Below are 25,321 nucleotides of genomic sequence, written 5' to 3'. Positions count from 1 at the left end.
TTTTTTTTTTCCAAAAAGTGAAGGCAAGGAAGAAATCAGACCCTGAAGAGCTTAAATATAGGTACAGATAAGGTAGTATTTGTGTATGTCTGAATATTAATTTAGAGGAACAATTTGATAATACGTGCTGTAGAAAGGCAAAACTGGTGGCACATTTTTTTTTTGGAGTGTTTTAAGTGCAGGAAAGTAAATATAATAAATGAGGATGGCATTGAGCAATTTGTAGTCAAGTACTCTAACAACATAAATGTGTGTGTTTATTTAAACCTGAATATAATATGTTTGTTATTTACTTTAAAAAAAGAATGAATATTTCTTATTTAACAGAACAATCTGTTTTCCTTTTGATATATATATATATATATATATATATATATATATATATATATATATATATATACTGTAGTCAAATCTAAATGAAATTAAGGTGTATATTGTTTTTAATTTTATGAAATTCAAAGCGCTGGCAGTTGCCATCTTTAGGGCTGTTTACAGAATAATAAAATAATAGAAATGTGATTCCAGATTCAGAGTAAACATTTCAATCAAACTGATATATAGTGGGCATTACATGTCAGCACATGAGTTGCAATGTTCAGATCTGAAGAGAGCATTGTGATAATGTCCCTGGAGCTATACTTGGAACTTTTGGATATCAAAAAAAAGCAGACATGTGCTTTAGCAAATCGTCACCTTGGAATTATAAGGTTCTGTGCTCCTAATGATCTTGAGATATCGAGCTTCAAAGATTTTGCATTTCATATAGCAAACAATATGTGTGTAACAATGCTCTTTCATACATTAACATGACAGAGACCCTAAATGTACTCTAAATCGAAAAAAATCAAAATTCTCTTACATTTGCAGATTGGAGTAAAAATAACACAACAAATGCAGATAGAAGCTACTAATTCTGAAAAGTCATTTCCCGCTTGGAATTATAAGGTTCTATCTGGCAGATCTTTAATTGAAGCATTACTTTTCAAGAAATACAATCACAAATAAAATATAAATTGGGGTTGTAACAATATGTTTAGGCTTGAGAAAGTTACATTTTTGCCTTCTGTAACATTTATTTCATATTTTAAGATGAATATTTTTTTCTTGTTTAAACAAGGCTGTGCGAAATATTTTATCCAGTGCAGCTGTTAATTTTACGTAATTAATATGGTAATATTTATTGAATTATATGCTTTATATAAACTATTGAATTATATTTATTGAATTATATTTCCCATTAGTTAAATTAAGCATTTGCTCTTCAAGGCTTAACATCAAATTTAAAGACTTTAAAAGAAAACAGACAATGAGCAAATGAGTTTAAAACACAAAAAAATGTTTCACTGACTATATACACAAATAAAAATATGTTTTACATTTATTATATAAATCTTTTAATAACCGTTTCTTTTTTAACAAAGTAAAATTTTACATTTCATCTCAATGTCAAAAATGCTTCTTAATTATCACATTTACACACATCTTTTCAGTTTCAGGTTTCTTCTCAATTTTGTGTAGTGCAGCATTATTTAGTCGATTCTGATTTTGTGTTTCTTTCTGGTCTTTCCTGCTATCAACAAAGCAGACCAGTGAAATGACAAAGAAAACTGATCCTGATGGGTCCTCGTTGCTGCATTCGAAATGCTGATTGGTTCACAGAAAACCTCATAGAGCCAAGCTAGAGTTCGACTTTGTAGATGAAACCTTTTTTGTTTTTTAAATAAAAAGTCTTACAATGAAAACAACTTATAAAAAAAAAAACATCACATAATGTAAATAAGATGTCATTTAGCAAGAATATGTGAATAATTCAGTTTTGACAAAAATGTCAGATAGAACCTTATAATTCTAAGGTGACGAAATGTGTAGTAAATATTCAGTCTGATTCACTGTCTGAGCTCTGGGATGATTAACCCTATACCTGCTTACTCAAGAAATATCGGTTTCAAAACCACTCCTGGGAGTAAGTTTAGTCAACTAAGAGTATGTTAACCGCGAACACAAAATAAACAGAATAACAAACATTTGTTTTTTTTGTTTGTTTTTTACTTGTTTGAATTGAAATGTTTTATCTTTCCATTCCTAAAGATGTTTGGTGACCAAAGTCTTAATTTAATAGATATAACTGTTTAATAAATCTCGTTTGTTTAAATGCACAAACATATTGGTTATATTCACCGAGAATTCTATAAATGAAAATAATTTATGCTAAGCACTGTACACATTAAATTAAACGTCAGTTGAAGAAAAAGCAGTTTGTGCTTGCAGGATAATCTGTAGATTTATATATATTTTAACTGTTGGTTGGTTTTGCTTCCACATTTGTTAAAATAAATAAAATTACATTATTACAAGGAATACATTTGAATGAAAAAATAACCCTAAAGATTACCTCTGTTTTTGGAACCGAAAGATGATCCGTTTACACATCATTAAACTTATCCGGGTATGTCACATAACCTGCTTTCTGGAATATCCCCCAGTTCATAAGTCACCGAGATGTAAATAAAACTATGTAAGCATATGTATCACACGAATGTAGATGAACAAAAGGCATTTTTTAAAGTCTGGATGAAATCTGAATTTAGTATTTAGTTTTTAATCATCAATCCAATTATGATCTGATTTGGGTGCATGTAACAGCTTTTGTTTAAAGGGATAGAAGATATATATTACACAAAAATGAAAATGTACTCATCCTCAATTGGTTCCAAACCATTATGCTTTTCTTTTTTCTATACTGAACCTAAAAGCAGATATTTTGAAGAAAGCTGAAAGCCTGTAACCACTGACATCCATAGAAGGAAAATGAAATACTATGGAGGTCAGTGCTTACAGATTCCCTGATTGTTTTTTTTTTTCAGAATGTCATCTTTGTGTTCAAAAGAAGACAGAAACTGATTTGTGAGAAGTAAATGGTGTGCAATTTTTTTTGACAAAATATTAATTTTAATCTCTTTAACAGTTTGCTATGGGTAAAAAAGTGCTCTTCGGCCACAGATTGAACACAACTCTCATATCTCCTGGTGGCTTTCTTTCTATCATAAAAGTTGATCTTTATCTAGTGGAAAGCATGACTCTAATCAGAACCATAAAGATTGAAATGTTGCACACTTGGATCTTTCACCCTTTCATATCGCAGTCTAACTTATGTAGTGTAACATGATTTATGCGAAGGGTTTAGTAATAATCATTTCAGCAAAGAAAACTCAAAGTGCAAATCGTGTTTTGCTAATTAGTAAACAAGTACTTGACTAGTTCATTTACTCATGCACATCCATAATACTAACCTCGGTGGCCATTTAAGGCATGTATGCCCACATGCATGTCGTTGTTATAGTGTACGTATGTATGTGCGAGTCGACTTCATTTACAGCCATTCATTTTACTGCGGTAGAGCTTTGAGTATAGCATTAACCTCTTCAGCCACAGCGGTGAGCGCAAACTCAAACTGATCCTGAGGAGAGAGAAAAGCGCAGATCAGCATTTCTGTTTTAAAAACCACACAAAATCCATCCACACAACTCTCATTAATAAGACCGTCAGCACCAATGAAATTGATACACATGACGATTTCTATTGAGTACAATAGTGCTTTTTTTAACACTCACTGGCCACTTTATTAGGTACACCTTACTAGGCATGGGCCAGTATAAGATTCTGGTATGATAACCTTGGATAAAAATATCACAGTATTGCAATTGCTACTCTAAAATAAGTTATTTTTAAATGTCTGGATAAAAAACTAAAATTTTTTCCCCCTTTGAACACAATATATTTTATTTTGTGAAAGATTTCAAATGTTTTGGAGCAGTAAACATGTCAGGCTAAATAATTCAAATGAATTATGTGTTATATCAAAAACACAGATTTCCTTACAATTTAAAACATCTTTGGAGATCTTTTCTGCTGGAAATACTGTTGTCCTATTGTCCTGTTGTCCTTTTCTTTGAAAAATCTAAATAAAAAAAATCTTACACATACCTTAGGAACGGTATTACAGAAAATTTTGCCGGTGATTCTGGTGATTGTGGAGGCCATTTGAGTACAGTGAACTCATTGTCATTTTCAAGAAATCAGTCTGAGATGATTCATTTTTTATGACATGCTTTAGGACACGTTATCCTGCTGGAAGTAGCATCAAAAGATGAGTACACTTTGGTCATAAAAGGATGGACATGATCAGCAGCAATACTCAGGTAGGCTGAGGCGTTGTGGCATAATGGGCCCAAAGTGTGCCAAGAAAATATCCCCCACACCATTACACCACCAGCAGCAGCCTAAATCATTGATACAAGGCAGGATGGATCCATGCTTTCATGTTGTTGATGCCAAATTCTGAACCTACCATCCGAATGTCGCTGCAGAAATCGAGACTTATCAGACCAGGCAACGTTTTTCCAATCTTCTATTGTGCAATTTTGGTGAGCCTGTGCGAACTGTAGCCTCAGTTTCCTGTTCTTAGCTGACAGGAGTGGTGTCTTCAGCTGCTGAAGCCCATCTACGTCAAGGTTGGACATGTTGTGTGATCAGAGATGCTCTTCTGCATACCTCGGTTGTAACGAGTGGTTATTTGAGTTACTAATGCCTTTCTATCAGCTCAAACGAGTCTGGCCATTCTCTTCTGACCTCTGGTATCAACAAGGCATTTGTGCCCACAGAACTGCCACTCACTAGATATTTTCTGACCAGCAGTTTCTGAAATACTCAGACCAGCCCGTCTGGCACCAACAACCATGCCGTGTTCAAAGTCACTTAAATCACCTTACTCCCTCATTCTGATGCTCGATTTGAACTACAGCAGATCGTCTTGACCATGTTTACATGCCTAAATTCATTGAGTTGCTGCCATGTGAATGGCTGAAATTTGCGTAAACAAGCAGTTGGACAGATGTACCTAATAAAGTGGCCGTTGAGTGTACAGTATATTTGATATAGGTTGTTCTGTTCTTAATTACCTTGGTGCGAACCATTCCTGGTCTTTGGTCTCGAATGTGCTCCAGGGTTGCAGCGATATCGATCTCTTTCACTCCTGAGTTGAAAACAAAAACCATAAACTTAATTGAAATTAATATCCAGCATGCTTGACATACATGAATAATTCACTCTAAAACAAATTCGCCCTGTACTTGTCACAAACCCATTTCAGTTTCTTTCTTATGTTGAACACAAAAGAAGATATTTTAAAACAAGTTGTATACCACTGACATCAATAGTATTTGTTTTTCCTACAATGGATGTCAATGTTTGCTGGTTTCTGACATCCTTCAAAATATTTCTTTTGTGCTAAACGGAAAATCGCTGGTAATTTTTGAGCAAACATTCCATTTAACATTATTTACATTTCACAATTTTTGTATGTTTGCATGATGTACTGACCTTTAGCCATGCGGTTCAGGACCATGTCAATCAGGATATATGTTCCAGTCCGGCCTGTACCATCACTGAACAGAAGGGTGAAACTGTGAACAAAACACTCCAAGGGAAAAAATACCTGATGTGCCATTTGTGAACATGAACTGAATTAATTGCAGTACTCAGGGTTTCTGCACAATTCATCAAATTTGATCAAATGTAAGACTTAAATTAGATTTTAGACCTATATCATGATGTGATACAAAACTAAAACCAAACATTTTGTCATCATTTACTCACCATTCACTTGTTCCAAACATGTTTGAGTTTCTTTCTTCTGTTGAACACAAAGCAAGATATACTGAAAAATGCTGGAAACCTGTAACCATTGAGTTCCATTGGATTAGTTTTGGAATTGAATGGTTTCCAGTTCAAAATATCCTTTTTTGTGTTCAACAGAGAAAAAAAGAAACTCATAAAGGTTTAGAACCACAAGAGGGAGAGTAAACGGTAAGTAAATTGTCATTTATGGGTGAACTATAACTTTAAGTGCTGTTTAAAATAATTTAAAACCTAAAAAGCAATACTTAAATGCATGGTTCACCCAAAAATGATCATTTACTCTTCTATTTGAGTTTCTTTTTTTTTTTTTTGTTGAACACAAATGTGAAAGAAACCTGTAACCATTGACTTTTATGGTATTTATTTCTCCTACATGGACGGCAAGGGTTTCAAACATTCTTCAAAATATCTTCTTTTGTGTTCAACAGAAAAAACCTCAAAAGATTTGAAACCACTCGAGGATGAGTACATTTTCATTTGGGGGTGAAATATCCCTTTAAATGAATTGAAAAAGCAATACTTAAATGGATAGTTCACCCAAAATGAAAGTAACTTCATTATTTACTCTTCCCTTGTGAGATTTTAAACCTATTTGAGTTTCTTTCTTCTGTTGAACACAACAGAAGATATTTGGAAGAAACCATTGGCATTTATGGTATTTATTTTTCCTCTAAGGATGGTTCTTTAAAAATAATGTCTTTTGTGTTCAACCGAAAAAAAGAAACTCAAAGGTTTAGAACCACTAGAGGGAGAGCAAATAGTTAATTTTCATTTATGGGTGAACTATCGCTTTACATGTTTAAAATAATTTAAAACACAGAAAGCAGCACTTAAATGGATAGTTCACCCAAAAATGAACATTTACTCTTCCCTCATGTGATTTAAAATTTATTTAAGTTTCTTTCTTCTGTTGAACACAAATGTATAAGAAACCTGTAACCTTTGACATCTATTGTCTTTATTTCTCCTACATGGATGTCAATGGTTTCAAACATTCTTCAAAATAATGTCTTTTGTGTTCAACAAGAAAAAAAACTCAAAAAGATTTGAAAACATTTGAGGATGAGTACATTTTCATTTGGGGTGAAATATCCCTTTAAATGAATTGAGAAACACTGAGAAATGTTTTACTTTTAAACCCTGCGTACTTCATATCTTTAAAATACATTTTGATTTTCTAAACACCTTCTAATAAACAGTTTTGTAGCACCTTTCTTACAAAACGAATGAAACTATGCTAAAATCTATAATACATTTTTTTAAATTCCTCAAATGCATCAGTGTTTCAGAAATACCTGCAGTGCACAATGATGGGGCAGGAGCGTCCACGGTAGCACTTGTTGACTTTCCTGAAGGACAGAGAGAAAGATTTTTCTGAAGGAAAACCACTGTTTGTAAGTCAGATTAGCTCAGGGTTTGATAGTGAGTGACGATTAGCAGCTTTCTGACGTTTATGAACTATATGTCAAATGACAAAAAAGATCTAAATCCATTATGCAAATATTACTAATTTGAATAAAACCATTGATGCAAAATGTATTGGTCACACTTTACAATAAGGTTTCATTAGTTAATGCATTTACTAACATGAACTAATAATGAACAATACTTGTGTAGCATTTAACAATGATTTTTGACCAAAACATTTACTAATGCATTATTATCATCCAAATTCATGCTCTCTCAGAAATAAAGGTATGGAAGCTGTCACTGGGGTGGTACCTTTTCAAAAGGTACACATTTGTACTTGAAGGGTCCATAATGGTACCTCAAAAGTACATATTAGTACCTAAAAATTTTAAATGGAGCACTTTTGTACTTTTTAGGTACTCGTGAGGTGTTAATAGGGACTTTTTAGGTACAAATTTGGTACTACCCCAGTCTCAGCTTCAGTACCTTTATTTCTGAGAGTGTGCTGTTTACATTAGTTAATGCACCATGAGTTAACATGAACTAACAATGAACAACTGTATTTTCATTAATTAATATTAGCTAACATAAAGAATACTAAATGCTGTGTTCATTGTTGTTCATGTTGGTAAATGCATAAATTAATATTAACTAATACAACCTTATTGCAAAGTTTTACCAATGTATTCATAAATAAATCTCATGCTCTTCTTATATACTTTATAACTGCAGGTTAACTATGTTTATATATATAATAACTTTACCTGATAAAGTTATTAGTAATTACTTAATTAAAGTTTTTAGTAACTAATAAAATTATAGTAAATAATAACCTTAACTTTTTTATTTTGATTGTAATGCAATGTGCACCTTTTGTAAAGCTATACAAATAAACGTAAACTGAACTGAATCATCATGGCTGCATTGTGATAATATATCTTTTTGATTAATTGAAAACGTAATTTTGTGAAAAAAACAACAACTTATTTTATGTTATTCATAATGTAAAATCTTGAGCTTTCTTCATGAATTATGTTCTAAAGAAACATTTACTATTATCAAAGCTGAAAACAGTGGAAGGCTGATTAAAATATCATTTAAAGAAAGGTTTAAAAGAACAGCATATATAAATTAGTATGCAATATTTATTGTTTTTCAAATATTTCTTAAGTGATATTTAATGGATTAAAGACATTTTCACAGTATTTCCTATAATTCTTTTTTTTTTTTTCATTTCGGCATAAAAAACATTTTAAGATCAATAGTATTAGCCCCCTTAAGCTACTTTTTTAAGCTGAATACTAGTATCTGGAAAAACATAAGTACTGTCATCATGGCAAAGATAAAAAGGAATTATTTATTAGTTAAACTATAATGTTTTGAGCTGTACTAGAGCTACACTTTATCAGACTTTTTGACTTTGTCCAGAGTTAATCTCTTTTTGCACATCAGTTTTTAAATAAATCTCTGATATTTTTCTTTCAATATTGTCCTTCAGTGGCACTGTTTGGACTTAATCATACAAATGTATTACTGTCGTCTTCGCAGTCAAATGTATTAGCCTTTTGCTTAATAATTGCTAAAGGAACTGTACTACGGAACTGGAAAAACCCTTCTCCGCCTAACTACTTTCATTGGATGTATGACCTGTTGCAGTTTATTCAAATTAAGAAGAGAAAATTAGATATACAATTAATGGCAAAACAGAAGATTTCTATGCAGCTTGGCAACCTTTTCTGTTGTATTTTTACAAAAAAAAGCATTTTGGATGTGCATGCGTGCGTGTCACGTCTTACATATCTAACCCTGTCTTTATCTGTCGTTTTTTTTTTCTTGCTTTTGATTGATACAAACTCGTCCAAGAGTGTTAATAGTAATGGCTTACCTAGAAGTCATTTGTTAATTTATTATATATATATATATATATATATTATTTTTTTTTTTATTGTTTTATTTGTTTTCCTTTGTTGTTGTTGTTGTTTTGTTTACTTTCTTTCTTTTCCTCTAAATATGGTTTAGAGAGTAAGGAAAGTGTTTAATTACCCCCAATATTTCTTTCTTCAGTATTGTGAACTGAACGTATTATGGGTTTTCTTTCCATCACTTGTAATAGCTCTCTGATTTAGAATTGCCAATAAAAAAAAGAGTTAAACTAAAGAAATGTATTGGAAAAAATCTCTCCAATTTCCCCAAAACTTGGGGTAAAAATATACAACAGTTAAAATTTAACAGGAGGGCTAATAATTCTGACTTCAACTGTATACAGATTACAACAAATATATTAATATTTTACACATACACATGTAACATTTATATATCACTTAATTTCATGTTTTACTAACATGTAATTTGAATTGATGACAATTTTGGGATGTATCTTCATTCATTCATTCATTTTCCTTTGGATTAGTCCCTTTATTCATCAGGGGTTGCCACAGCAGAATGAACCGCCAACTTATCCAGTATTTGTTTTACACAGTGGATGTCCTTCCAGCTGCAACTAAGTACTAAGAATCATCCATACACTCTCATTCACCCTTGATCTCCTCAGTGGAAATAAAAAGTACAGCACACTAAAACTAAATGCTATCAACAACAAGAATACATAAAACAATTTAAGCTTAAAGACTTGCAGATGTTTGTGTAAAACAAAATGAAAAAAAAAAAACAAGGCTTTATAAACATCTAGGTTCGAGTAGAGACCCACAGACATCAGAGGAAAAAAGATCAGGAGCACTGCACATAGTAGAGAGCCAAAATAAGGAGTGTTATACCACAGTAAACAGTGGTAAGAAACGAGCAACATCAACTCAACACTGAAAAGCACGTCAGGACTTGAGTGGAGAAAGGAGTGAGATGTAGAAAAGAGACGGAGATGGACAGAGTTTGGCGATGGAGCGTTTCATCAGCGTTGCTGCAGTCACATCTGTCTGTGCTCATTTTTGTGACTATGCAACTGGAACCAGACTACTAGCTGCAAACCACAAAAATGACACAGACAGCTGTGCAATACCTCGCTACCGCGCTCCATCGCTCTCAGAAAGAGAGGTTAAAAGAGACAGAGGATGAGAATGAGGGAGCGAGAGTGAAACCATGATGGAATGGCAGGCAGAGAGAGTAAAAATGGAGAACGTGATGTGGAACTCACATACACATATACATACTGTACACATAGAACTGCCATGATTTTGACACACACAATGACACTGTGACTGCTAAAATGTTTAATCATAAAAAAAGTATAGTTTTATAGAATTTTTGTCATGTTTAATTTGACATTTACAGTGTAAGCTTACAACAAAAAAACACAGAATTTGTCATTAGCTCACACTGAATTGCAGGAATGTTTGAATTTCAACTGTAATAATAAAAGTAGACTAAATATATAATAATAACAATGTTGGTATAATTCCACAAATAAAACCAAATCAAAGTTGCCATGAAACCAAAATGTGCACTTCTTCATTTTATCTGAATTATTGTGGTCCAAGGAAAAATTGAGTTCCCCCATAGATATAGACACTTAGCGGTATGATACATGAATGTGCCCCACGCATGTTTTTGCATCTCGTTTATATACACTATGAACAGCAGCTACGCTGATTATTCTCTTTATTCTCTATTTCCACCTGGAGATACTCTTCCCGAGGCCCTCAGACTATGCAGCGCCACTGATTCGATCCAAGACCAGCGACGAGATGATCCCAAGCTTTCCATAATCCTGGACCAGGCCGTATCCTGAGCAGCTGCTGTGATGGTCATGAAGGAGTGGAGAGCATGAGACTGATTCCCTTGACGCTCCAGGGACAGACGGGTCTTCGCTGAGGTCCAGCGATCTTCAGCCTCCGGTGCCTAGACTGCAGCTCTGCACAAGACGTTTGGTCAGTGGAGAAATGGTCATGCCCAACTGAGCCTGGTTTCTCTCAAGGTTTTTTAATTCTTCACTATCACCAATTGGTGAAGTTTTTTCCTCACCGCTGTCGCCACTGGCTTGCATGGTTTGGGATCTGTAGAGCTGCGCATCGATGGATTTGCTCTTCAGTGTTTGGACTCTCTGGGTCTGACCGTTTGGGTCTGAACTGAGCTAAACTGAACTGAACTTAAACACTGAAAACTGGACTGACACTGTTTCAATTTACTATAAGCTTTTATGTGAAGCTGCTTGGACACAACTTACATTATAAAAGCGCTATACAAATAAAGATGAATTGAATTGAATTGAATATGAACACTAGAAATCGCATACGGACCCTAAGCATGCATCAATAGCCACACTTGTACAGTGCTCCCAGGACAAATGTCATTCAGCCGCACTTAATCAAGATTAAAGCCAATGTGAAGATGCTGGACTTTTATGCTGCATATGGGTGTAGTAACGAGCAAACAAAGCACAAAGGCAAAGGTGCTCTATTGGATTGAGATCTGTTGATTGTGGAGGCCATTTGAGTACAGTGAACTTATTGCCATGTTCGAGAAACCAGTCTGAGATGATCATATAGGGTCATTAAGGGATAGACAGGGTCAGCAACAATACTTTTATTATAATGATTTTTATGTGATGTATATTAGAACGAGGGGCAACACGGTGGCTCAGTGGTTAGCACTGTCGCCTCACAGCAAGAAGGTCGTTGCTTTGAGTCCCTGCTGGGTCAGTTAGCATTTCTGTGTGGAGTTTGCATGTTCTCCCTGTGTTGGTGTGGGTTTCCTCTGGGTCCTCCGGTTTCCCCCACAGTCCAAAAACATGCACTATAGGTGAATTGAATAAACTAAATTGGCCGTAGTGTATGTGTGAATGAGTGTGTATGGGTGTTTCCCAGTACTGGGTTGCAGCTGGAAAGGCATCCACTGTATAAAACATATGCTGAATAAGTTGGCGGTTCATTCCGCTGTGGTCACCGCTGATGAATAAAGGGACTAAGCTGAAGGAAAATTAATGAATAAATTAGAATGTGATTTCACAGAAATTGTTAACAGGCGCTATAAATTCTACCCAATAAATTCCAGTGAACCAATAGAATCTCTCAGGGTCCTATTGAAGAGCCGATTCCAAAAGGGGGCGTGATTTGTCATGACATTGATGGTATGTCAGGTAGAGAGTAATCTTGCACAACTGAGTGCAATCCTGCCATTCAAATTTCCTCCATTTTTTTAGCAACACCCAACAGAATCAACCCCCGCCTTCCTTATTTTTCCCAACCATTACAGAAGCTGTTTCACTTGGATATAAATCACAACAAGGAAAAAGGAACAATCTAAACTTTCGTTTCATGGCAACTTTAAATTTTTATAATAATAAAATGCATTTTTTATCATTATGGCAGTCCGTATTTTATGGTATAAAATAATACCATCTGCTCATTAAGTTGTGACAGTTGGAATAGTGCTTCCAGGTCCAAGCCTCTAATCATCTATATTACAAGAAATCTCAACAGTGGATTATGACCATTATAATCAAAATGTTTTTAACTTTCAGTCTCTGTATCCCAGACTCCAATATTTATTTTATATTTATTCAATATATATTTATAAAAAAGTGAGGTTATGCATGGATATAAATATTACTTTCTGAAAGAGCATTTGCCATTTGGACCCAGAAACTGTGGCACGTCACATCAAACTCAATGAGCGGATCGTGTTCACTCAGGTTGTATTTCATAATAACCTCATAATCATCTTTAAAAAAAAAATTCATAAGTATATATCATCTTTATCAGGTCATTTTTATGCTGTTATTCACATCTAAAGTGATCTGTATATTTATATATTTTGTATGCAGTACCTGCGGAAGTCCAGCAGAGGGCGCGTGGAAGTGGGTATTCCCTGTGCGGGCCAGCTTAAGAAGTGGAACTGAGTCAGGGTACGAGTTTCCTGTGTTTGGACGTTCTTCAGGTAGAAACTACGCACCAGGAAGTCATTACACCAGATATGCTCAGACACCAGGTTCACCTAAGTGAGACATTTTAAATAAAAATGTAATTTGCGTACAACAAAATGTTGTTTTAAAGGGATAGTTTACCCAAAACTGAAGATTCTGTCATGATTTACTCACCCTTCACTTGTTTCAAACCCATTTCGCATCCTTTCTTCAGTTGAACACAAAAGAAGATATTTTAAAGAAATCTGGAAACCTGTTACTGCTCACTTCCGTTTTTTCCCCTACAATGTAAGTCAATGGTTACAGGCTTCAGGTTTCTTCAAAATATCTTATTTAGTGTTCAATAGAAGAAAGAATCCAAACACGTAGGCTAGGAACTACTTGAGGGTTAGAAAATAGTGAGTCAATTTTCATTTTTGGGTGAACTAAGCAGTATAAACTATACAATATTTTTGACAATACAATATATTTTGGGCATTTTGAAGCAAACCTCGTAGATGTGGTATAGAGAAGAGCCTTCATCAGGCCAGTAGCGATCACACTGCTTTTCTCCATCCTCAACCAGAGCCGTCATCATCACTATGACTGTACACCCGCTTTCCCAAACCATCTGTGCAAACATGCACAACATACAAAATATGCATTTTAACCAGTATTTACATTTATGCACAGAACACAAGCAGCACTTTATACACAGAACTACTTAAATGAGCAGAGAATTCACAACCATTACAAATTATTACTTATATTTCAAGGTTTTATTTATACCTGTGATTGCAAAGCTGAAACTCGATTAGAGTAATATCATACAATCAGTATTATACAATCCTATACAATCATACAATCCAATCATACAATCACTTGATTATTATGATTTTGTTAACAACCACATTTTTGGTTACATTTATTGTTATCATCGTTGTGCTGCTTTTAATATTTTTATAAAAACTTTCACTTTCTTTAAGATTGGTTCATTTGAAATTCAACATTACATTTTTTAAAGCACAATATTTTAAGGCAGAAGATTTAATTGTGACTACTGATTAGTTTAACCCATCCTTTTATAATTATTGTTAAATAAGCATTAATATATATATGTAAAAAAACATACTGATCTCACACTTTTGGATTAAGTGTACATTTCAAGCATCTTACATTATATCTAGGGCCCTATGAATTTAATTATTTGAAATTTTATTTTTTACTTTTTCCCAAATTCCATTTTGTTTTTCACATTTAGTTTTTTTGTCCATTTTAAAGGGATACTTCACCCAAAAAATTCTCATTTTCTTATGCTCAAGTGGTTCTAAACTTCTTCTAGGGCCGGTTGCACCAGTAAGTTAAAGTTAAAACGTAGCCCAGTTGTGACTTAAACGGACACTAAGTTACAATTTACGCACTACAAAATATTTTTGTGTTGCACCACTTAGTTTAAACGTAACACTACGTTCAACTAAATGGTTACAGCAGCCTCTCCCCATGTATAACGGTAGAAAAGATACGACCACGAGATTAGTTTACATACAGGATAGTAGTTACTAAGCCCCCAGTGAGGACTTTACTTTCCAGTTTAAGAAAGAACTTACCAGCAGCTGGTGCAACCTTACCCTATTGAAAATATTAAGATATGATAATAAGATATTCTGAAGAATGCTGGAATAAAGCAGCCAGCTACGTTTCCACCCACCTATTTTATGCACATTTTGGATATGCGCATAAAAAAACAGTTGATGGAAACACCAAGATGCGTATAAATTTTGAAAATGCGCATAAAAAAACATATGCGCTTAACTGAGTAGGATAAACTTTTTATTCAATAAGAAAAGATACGATTAAACTACGATGAAAACACTTTTACCAAACAAATTCCAGTATGTGTATTAAAAAAGTCATGTGATTTTGTTTTAAGAGATCATGTGATGATAAAATTGTGTGGGAATGGACAAACCAGCAGGCTGACCACATTGTAAAACATCTGAAATGTTGTTTTGGTCATTCTAAAACGCCTTAACTCTCTAAGTATTAGTGTTATTATATTATTAATGACCTCTAGAATCTAGAGTGTCTGTGCTCCATGTCTGACACCTTCAAACGCCAAGGATTGTGTAAGGATTGCCTTCTGAGGTGCAAGTCATTTATTAAATGAAGAAAAGATTCACGCAGCTTCTCTTACCAGAGCAAATTCCTTTTTTTACTGTTGATATTTGGCACCAGTTTATCAGGAAGTGACAATTTCATTCTCTTTGACTCGTTGGAGGGAAACTCTGCTTTATTTGCACGTCTTTTATGCTATTATCCAGTTTTGAGCATAAAGTTAATTTGCATTTTTGGATGAAAACCTAGGTACTGACTTTATAGTAGGAACAAAAAATACTATGGAATTCAATGGCTGTTTCCAACATTCTTCAGTATATCTTCTCTTGTGTTCAACAAAAGAAAAACAAATGGATGATGAGTAAATGATGACAGAATTTTCATTTTTGGGTGAACTGTTTGTAAATTTTTACAATTTTGTGATGTTAAATGCATTTTTAGGAGCTCTGTATTATAAAATGCATTTATTTTATGTCTCAAATGTTGCTTTATTCCTTTTTAAAACTATAACAGAGAAGAAATGTTGTGATTACTCCTTAATTCAGTTAAACCTGTAGACTTTTAAATCACCTTTTTGCACTTTAATACTCACATAAAGTACTTCATATAGACCATTTCAGTGTGGTCATGTCATTGGCCCATGAACATTTCGTGCTTGTTATCAAACTATTTCATAACTGTAACAAGAGGCAATTCAATCATAACAATGTTGAAAGAGCTATCATAACATAATTTATCAATATGTGGCTCTTTTTGGATTCTCGGAAGTTATGGAAATTAAAAATTTGAAACAGGAAATACATTGATTTTGTTTACATCCCTCAAAATTGTCTATTGCAACCCTACATCCCTATCCTATCTACAACCCTGCTTTTCCAGATCTCTGCATTATACAGTATAGAACTCTGACTGGATTACATAATTTTGTCTGCATGAATTACGTAGTTCTCACATTCACACGCCTGACTGACCTGCCAGAAATCAGAGATGGTGTGTGAGAGAGGTCCTTGGGTGGCGATATACGCTGGCATCCGGGGGTCATGCTCGATCTAAAGGGTCAACAGGAGACAAAAGGTCAAGGGTCAGTGCTTTAGCCCTTCTTAACCCTGGATCTGCCCATCACCACGACAACAAGCCATTAATGTGATCCGAGGTGCATGAAGGCTTAATTGATGATCCCTCGCTCTCTACTACAACAGAACAGCGGGGGATTCCAGACCTACACGTCCTGAATGAGATCAATACAATGTAGCCATGGCAGCGCTGAGAGGGGGATTCCGAAAGCACCATGTCTATAAATGGATTATCACCTTGGTAACAGAAAGGGATGCAAAGAGAGCAGGGCTTTCTAGCTTTATCTATCAGAAAAAAAATTAAGCAGACTTCAATTTAGAGCTGCACAATATGTTGTTTCAGCATCAACTTTGTGATGTGCACATCTGCAAGTCGCATTGCAGAATGTGTAGTGTAGAGGCAGGATTATAGTTGACAAGACACGGCAGTCCAGAACACAGGTGATTTGTGGACTCATGAATAAATAGAGTGAAAGTTTATAATTTTCCAGTGTTAGAAAGAGTTCTGATAAATCACACTTAAGTTAAAGAACCATTACTTGCCTAAAAATGTAGTGCAAGTAGAGTAAAAGTATGTAAAAAGAGTAAAAAGTAGACCTTTCAAAAGTACTCAATAGTAGTGAGTATTACTCTGTAAAAAGTGTATTTATTTACATGTAATTTGTGGATGTGTGTAAATGTAACATTCTGTAGTGCATTTAGTTATTGCCCAGTAGGCACACAACATCATAAGACGTTAATATTAAGTTATATTTAGGTTGTGATGTCAGGTGACCAAATTTCAATGTCTAGCCAGCATCTAAGGACAACATTATTTTGATGTCCAATAATGACGTCAAATGACGTTGATAGTTGTTTGATTTTAGGGTATGTTGAAAAGTGACTAAAATCCAGCATCGAGCCAACATCTTAAACCAAGGTCATATTGACGTCAAATATTGACATTTATTCATCAGGTATGGCAACCAAAATGCAACATCTGATAGATTTCATAGTGGTAATGTCCACACAACGTCAAGATGTAACATCATTAGACGGTGATATTTGGTTGATTTCAGGTTATATGTTGGACATTTATGTCGGCCTGATGTTGAATTCTGACGTCAACCTGATTTTCATTTTCAAACAAAATGCAACATCCCACCGACATTGGGGTACAACGTGAACCTGACGTCATGTTGACGTCTTGTGCTTGCTGGATGTTTAAGGCCATTTCGGTCATCATACAGTAAACATCCGTCATCTTCTCATCAGTGATTTGCATCTAAACAGTCTCTGAGTCTGTGTGTAAAGATTTTGGACATCTTCTTGACACTTTTAATTCTTCTAAACAGTTTGCTGCAATTATAAATCACCCATGTCTTGAGGTAGTTCGTTATGATGCGGTTTACCTTCTATATGTGATTTGATTGGACAGAAATCACAGGACTGATTTTTCTAATCCCCATAGACAAGAGACAATAAAGTAGCGACTGCAATTTGAAGGAAAGTAGTGGAGTGAAAGTACCGATATAGCACTAAAAATATACTTAAGGCAAAGTAAAAGTACACATTTAAAAAAAATACTTAGTAAATTATATTTTCTGAGAAAAAACTACTCAATTACAGTAATTTGTGTAAATAATAACAACAACATTAAACAGAGAACAGAGTCAGTAAAGGCTGTGTTAACAACTAAAATGACCGTGTTTATTTACACCACTGTAATTTGCATGTATTTTAAGCATTTTAAGCAATAAATTATCATGTTTGTAGCTTTAATGAAGACTAATTAAAATTTTAATTTTAAGACTTTAATTAAAATTATATTATTTTACTAGATATTTTTCAAGACACCAGTATTCAGCTTAAAGTGACATTTAAATGTGTAACTAGGTTAATTAGACAAGTTAGGGTAATTGGACAAATCATTGTATAACAGTTTGTTATGTTTGTTTTGTTGACATTTGAAAATAATATTGCTTAAGGGGGCTAATAATATTCACCTAAAAAGGGTTTTAAAAAACTGCTTTTAATCTAGCCAAAATAAAACAAATAAGACTTTCTCCAGAAGAAAAAATATTATAGGAAATACTGTGAAAAATTCCTTGCTCTGTTAAACATAATTTGGGAAATATTTTTAAAAAGGAAATAAAATTCACAGGAGGGCTAATAATTTTGACTTCAATGGAATATGATGAACAACATTTGATTTTTCAAGATACAAACTCTTCCCCTCTCCATATGCACCAGACACTTACTTTCTCGAAAAATATTGTGCAGTACTGAGTGTGCTTCATGCAGGTGAATGGACTTGACAAACCATCTGTAAGAGATACACTCTCTCCTCTCTGTGTGCATATATATATATATATATATATATATATATATATATATATATATATATATATATATATATATATATATATATATATATATATATATATATACACACACATGTATGTTAATATGTGTTTATGGGTATGGGTGTGTATGTATGTATGTATGTGTATGTGTATGTTTATGTATCTATAAAACATAAAAAATAAACTGTTAAACTAACTTAGATGTCATGGTATCTATTTATTGCTGCTCTCCTGTGATTTGTGCTTCTCTTAGCATCATTTTTAAGTCGCTGTAAATAATAGCATCTGCGAAATGAATAAATATATACATTTATATTGCAGAATAACACAATTTTAAAGTGTCAGTTTTTCAAATATCATGCTTCAAAAGTCTATTTCTGATTCTAAAGAGTGATGAGGTCCACAGAAAAGAGGACCACCATACTTACAATGGTGCTGGCATTGATGTAATCTGTCCTGGAAGGGTTAATCTCAGCCTTCAGCTTCACTCTGGAATGGTCGTCTGCATAAAACATGTGACATTTACACATCTGATCCATTAAAAATATATGTGGTCGATCAGGGACTGTGATATGCATGATGCATTCCAATTTGTGCACTATTCTATGGTGTTTTTAAGTATAAATGGTGTGCTGATGCTGAAACTCAAGCTAGTGCGCACTAACTCTTCACTTACATAAAAAATGAAGGAGTTTTAAGAGAGACAGAGGGGTGAGGGAGTACTCACAGGGCACGGCATCCGAACAGCGGTTCTTCTTGATGTTATTTTCACTCTGGGCTGCTGAGATGGTGCTGGGTTCTGCCTGGTAGGAGCACAGAGCCTCCCACTCCTTGAGCAAACGGTCTTTATTCTTCAGATGATCTTCCATATATGCCTAGAATACATGAGAGAGAGAGATAGTGTACAGACTCCTGATTTCTCAGAAATGCTGCTCATTCATGTGATACTTATAAAAAAAAAAATGCTAAAGTACTAGCAATATGAAAACACTAACAACACATTCTTTGTATAAACATTGAGTAAATATGAATGTTTATAAATGCCTGGAGGGAAGTTCATATTTAAAGCGCTAGCTGGAGGGAAATAATTAAGTTCAGTTCACACCAAGGATGACACAGAGAAATGATATCTCTGAAATTATTTTCAGAATTATTTTATCACCAGCTCATGAAGAATAAAAACATTGAAAGGCAATAAAATTTTGAAACCTAATATGATTATCTAAATGTATATAATTTATGTATTAAATTGTATTAAAATAATAGTCAGAAAAAAACAAACTGCAATGCATACAACATCTTTATGAATGAGTTTATGAAGACAATAAATGTTTAAGAGTTTAAGACTTTTTTAAAGACCCTAAATTGAAGAAGGACAAATTGTGGCTGCATTCAAACCCGCATACTTCCAAACAATATAGTTTGCTAAAATAAGTATGCGAGCCGAGTAGTATGTGAAGTGAAGTTTTTTCCCTCTCTAGAGGCTGTCACCTCTAGCTTGCATGGTTGGGGATCTATAGAGCTACACATCGTTGGATTTGCTCTTCAGTGTTTGGACTCTCAGTAGTGATTTTTAAACCACACTGAACTGAGCTAAACTGAACTGAACTTAAACACTGCAAACTGAACTACACTGTTCCAATTTACTATGACCTTTTATGTGAAGCTGCTTTGACACAATCTACATTGTAAAAGCGCTATACAAATAAAGGTGAATTGAATTGAATTGAATAGTATGTCCGAATCCTTTCATAGAATTCGAAAATCAGTATGCGAGAAGTACCCGGATGACCTACTACTTCCGGCGAGATTCTGAAGTGTGCATCCCATGTACGCTGCGCTATCCCATGATGCCCCACAAGAGAATTCATGAATAGGAATGAAGCGATGCAACTCACAAGGGTAGGTCTCGTGATCATAACAAAATGGCACATGTAGAACGTCCGAACTCAATTCATACTGCTCATTCATACTGTATAGAACGTACTTTTTTAACGGCCGAGTAGTACGTTTAAATTCAAATGCAGTACCTACTGAGTAGTAGGCGGTTTCGGAGGCAGCCTAAGACTTTTCGAGGCTTTTCAAGACTGTACCTGTTAAAAGAACACTCCAATTCTTTGAAAATAGGCTCAAGTCCCCTACTTTTAGCTTAGCTTAGCATAAATCATTGAATCGGATTAGACCGTTAGCATATTGCTCAAAATTTTCAAAATAGTTTCAATAATTTTCTACGGAAAATGAAAAGTTCCTTGATTATTATGCCAGAATGAGAGTATAGAAACAGAAAGAGTATATAGAAAACAGCAACTTCTCTCCTTTCATCTCTCCTAGTACATGATGAGTGAAATGTCTAATCTAATTCAATGATTTATGCTAAGCTAAGCTAAAATGCTTCCACCAGACCCGGATATCAGCTGAATGAATTATTGAATGGTAAAACTCAACTGTTTGAGTAATAATGAAGAGTTGTAAAATGCCTATTTCCAAAAAAAAAAGTGGACTGTTCCTTTAAAACACTCAAGTCTAAAAGGCTCATAAAAGCCCCCATTTTCAGCACCAATTATTTCTCTCCACATTTTGGAAAAATGTTGCAAAAGTGGGCTGGGCAAGCTGAGCTAGAGAAGAGGAAAGACAATCAACACTGATTTCAGACAGTTTAATTTTGCTTTCATTGAGTTAAAAGCATTAAATCTTCAAACACACACACTGCAGTTCACTTTGCAGTAATCATTTTTAGTGTGAACTGGCATTTTTGGTTATAAAAAAAAAAATGTCTACCAGAATCATGTGCCCAGTAGAGATATCCATGTTAGACTGCGCTGGCTCCTCGCACCAGGAGGGGGTGCTGCTGTGTGAACTAGGACTTGGCTGAGGGGCGTCACTAAACTGTGACGACACACTGCTGACACGTGACGTATCTGTTCCTCCACCGCCACCTCCTCCCACAGCTCCCGGACCAGCACCACCTGCAGCTCCGACGCCACAGTCTTGCCTGCCCAAAGAGGACTTAGCAGCCATGTGCTGCCGACAAAGATCCTGAGACATAACGAAATCAGGGAAAAAATGCAAGAGAAAGAGCACTGAAAACACCCACAATTCATGGTAATTGATACTAAAGCTAATCAAATTGCTTTGGTTTTCATAAATTTAAATCATAAACCTGATCGCATTAGAGAGAATCATTTGGGAGGGGAAAAAAGCTGTAATATATTATGAATATGATGTTTTATGCACCACAAGCATTTACCCCTACCTGGTACTCATAATGTGTCACATTTCCTGCTTCAGGCCCCAGTCCCAGTTTCCCTGATGCCAAATGACGGCCATGAGTGCGCAGACAGGCGATGGTCAACGCCCCCACCAGGAGTCCACCCAAACAAGCCACACCCACAAACATGAGGAACACCCACTGGGTGTTGTCACGAACACGTGTTGCCACTGGCAACGCATGGCCTTCATTCTTCTGCAGAGCCGAAGTGAGGAGATAAGAACAAACATATGAATCACAAATCATTAGGCCTGTTGCTATAATTACTAATATGTAGACATATCTCAAGCATTTTTGGTGGCATGAAATATTTCCTTTTGTGTACATAAAAATAAACACTGTCATTTTAGTTGTTAACACAGCCTTTGCTGACTTCTCTGTTCTCTGTTTAATGTTGTTGTTATTATTATTACTTTATTATTACATTGTTGGCCTCACGGTGGCACAGTGCGTAGCATGATCGCCTCACAGCAGGAAGGTCACTGGTTTAAACCCCAGCTGGGTCAGTTGGCAGTTCTGTGTGGAGTTTGCATGTTCTCCTCGTGTTCGCGTTGGTTTACTCCTTGTGCTTCCACAGTACAAAGACATGCACTAAAGGTGAATAGGGTAAGTTAAATTGACCATAGTGTATGAGTGTATATGGGTGTTTCCCAGTGTTGGGTTGCGGCTGGAAGGGCATCCGCTGCGTAAAACATTCGGCTGGGTCAGTTGGCGTTTCTGTGTGGAGTTTGCATGCTCTCCCTGCGTTCGCGTGGGTAAAGACATGTGGTACAGGTGAATTGGGTAGGGTAAATTGTCCGTAGTGTGAATGAGTGTGTATGGATGTTTCCCAGAGATGGGTTGCAGCTGGAAGGGCATCCGCTGCGTAAAAACATATGCTGGATAAGTTGGCGGTTCATTCCGCTGTGGCGACCACGGATTAATAAAGGGACTAAGCCAAAAAGAAAACAAATGAATGACTGATCTCAGTATTAGAGAAATAACCCCCCTATACATCTTGTTTTGACCACCTTCAGGGTGGTCAATCCCCCTCAACACCCCCTGTAAGTCGCACTCTGATTATCAGGATAGATTTGATTACTGAATATTGGTATATGTCTAATTTGGAATATTGAGCTCATATCAACAAGTCATCCACACGTCAGTAATTCTAAATTAAAATGAGCATTGCATCATTATATCTGCCAGGCTGACACTTCAAAATTGTACTTGCGATAAATAATCGTAAAACAAAATGGCATACCATTTCATCATGATTATTTATGGAAAAATATATTGCACACCAAAAATTCTGTAGTTAGTGTAAAGCTTGCAAGTTATTAATGCATCTAATTGCCAAAATAAATGTTGTTCTACCGTGGTTTTCCTTGTACAAATCACTCTTAGAAACCCACAGCTTTTTATCCCCAAGAGGAACCATATTACCCTTTGAAATGGAATTAAAAGCTAGGGTAAGGAAAGTAAAGACGAGTATTAATAATGGCTATTTAAAACAGGACTGCCCATCCCACCCTGCTGTCTGGAGCTATGATCTCAGTGGGGTCACTGGTTGCTATGGCAACACCACATCATTTGATGTGAGAACCACGGTCATTAAAATGACTACAGACATCAAGGATCTGATTAGAGGAAACAGAGGGGGAAAGACTATCTTAATCCTTTATTACAGCTCGTTGCAACACACAAGAATCCCATCATATTCCCCAGCCTTATTTCTCTGCTGGAATGATGCAGACCACACAGGAGCCAGAGCATTACATCATCACTTCTGTGCACACCGCACTGACCTTGTCGCCACAGCAACCATCTTTACCTGACATCACTGTCTGTGCGGAGATTCTGAATGCAAATCATTCCGATTGGTCATTTTCTTATTGCGCGTTCTTTATTTCAGCAAATCACTGAGCAGTTCAAGGACAAGCGTTTAATGGCTAAGGCAGGTTCCTAGATTCAAATAACAACTGGCTGGCTGGACTTTAACGCAGCATGTAATTCATTTAGATGTTTACATTTGTTGTCAGGGGCTAAAACCACTGACTTCCCTCTACAATTATGTCTTTATATGATTAAAAAAAATAATAATAATAAAAAAAAAAAAAAAAAAAATATATATATATATATATATATATATATATATATATATATATATATATATATATATATATATATATATATATATATATATATTTATATACACATTAAATGTGTATATAATGAAATGAATTTGCTATGATCATACCTCCCCATTTGATGGATTACACTGAGAACTGCAAAAGAAATTGTATTCAAAGTTTCTAAAGGTTTAGTTTTCTACGTATAAATATGTAAATGATACATTATATACACACACACACACATACACATATATATACACACACACACACACACACACACACACACACACACACATACACATATATATATATATATATATATATATATATATATATATATATATATATATATATATATATATATGTGTGTGTGTGTGTGTGTGTGTGTGTGTGTGTGTGTATGTGCTAATTTGCATAAATGTATAGTACAAAAATCTAAACACTGGATCAATTCAGGCTCGAAATATGTTTCATTTTGTTGACATTTTCACCAAGGGAATTTTGGGAATGTCTTTTATTACTCCATACTGAAAAAAACGCATCTTTATAATTTGTTTGTAGAATAAAATGTAGCATATATTATCAGTCAAATTATGTATAACATAGCCCTCATAATATAGATATGAAAAAAACTTGATGTGAATAAAATTTGTGGTTTCTGGCTTAATACGGGGAAACAATGAGAAAATATTAATTGTAATTAAAATCTACAGACACAAATTGATAAATTGCAATTAAATAAATACATGAAGGTGTATTAGATGTTGCCTTTCCATTAAACTGAAAAAAAAACCCACTTCTTAAAAAGCCAAAAAGTCATAATAAATGTGTTTTTGCCTGCAGTGTCTCGCCTTGATATAACCAGTGAATTAATTTAGGTTTTTACAATTCTTATCATAAGCCTGAAACCACTGAATTCTGTTAAAACCCACAAATAAACATTTTAAATGTTTTTTTTTCTCCGTCACATGTTATCTGTTTGAGATTACCTTAATAATAAACTGTCTGAGTAATCAAGTAAACTAATATGACAGTAGCTGATTCATTTGCTGAATAAGAGCGGATGTATTGGCTTTTTTACTGACCAGCAGGTGCACCCGTTTAATTTACACGGTTGATAAACGAAAAAACAACATCAATACAACGTATAATTTGATTAAGTTCAAGGAAGAAGTTTAACTTACCAAAAAATCAATAAACTAATGGAGAATGGAAACCGGTCGCGCCCGGTGCTCCACCGAAGATGGGCAGAAATATACGTGTAATAACCGTACTGCTCTTCTCCGCCGGTTTAACATTAGGATTTCGGTCGTTTTTGTGAGGATCTGAAACGTTTGGTGGATTTTTAGTTCGCGAGAAACGAACAGCGGTTGCGGAGCTCAGCCCTGGAAAAGACATCGTGATGTTTTGCGGGAATGTTGCGTTTGAGAGGGGAGAAGCGTTTG

The 25,321-nt window shown here is 34.8% G+C and overlaps 1 protein-coding gene across 2 annotated transcripts in view; it reads right to left on the bottom strand.

Annotated features, from left to right (window-relative positions):
• Nucleotides 1-410: 410 nt before the first annotated feature.
• Nucleotides 411-25,321, bottom strand: part of ptprnb (protein tyrosine phosphatase receptor type Nb) — a 61,134-nt gene continuing 36,223 nt past the window's right edge. For both annotated transcript variants that reach the window (XM_056459682.1, XM_056459683.1), the window contains 11 exons: nucleotides 21,748-21,957; nucleotides 21,273-21,530; nucleotides 19,222-19,369; nucleotides 18,923-18,996; nucleotides 16,048-16,125; nucleotides 13,473-13,592; nucleotides 12,887-13,053; nucleotides 6,993-7,046; nucleotides 5,380-5,444; nucleotides 4,959-5,032; nucleotides 411-3,457 (listed from right to left, as the gene is read on the bottom strand). In XM_056459682.1, the coding sequence (XP_056315657.1) occupies nucleotides 3,386-3,457; nucleotides 4,959-5,032; nucleotides 5,380-5,444; nucleotides 6,993-7,046; nucleotides 12,887-13,053; nucleotides 13,473-13,592; nucleotides 16,048-16,125; nucleotides 18,923-18,996; nucleotides 19,222-19,369; nucleotides 21,273-21,530; nucleotides 21,748-21,957 (1,320 nt within the window). In that variant the 3' untranslated portion in view covers nucleotides 411-3,385. The remainder of the gene's footprint in view (nucleotides 3,458-4,958; nucleotides 5,033-5,379; nucleotides 5,445-6,992; nucleotides 7,047-12,886; nucleotides 13,054-13,472; nucleotides 13,593-16,047; nucleotides 16,126-18,922; nucleotides 18,997-19,221; nucleotides 19,370-21,272; nucleotides 21,531-21,747; nucleotides 21,958-25,321) is intronic.

Source organism: Danio aesculapii, chromosome 6, assembly GCF_903798145.1.
Source record: "Danio aesculapii chromosome 6, fDanAes4.1, whole genome shotgun sequence".
NCBI classification, from domain to species: domain Eukaryota; kingdom Metazoa; phylum Chordata; class Actinopteri; order Cypriniformes; family Danionidae; genus Danio; species Danio aesculapii.
The sequence above is the reverse complement of the archived record's forward strand: the minus strand, read 5'-3'. Positions and strand labels throughout refer to the sequence as shown.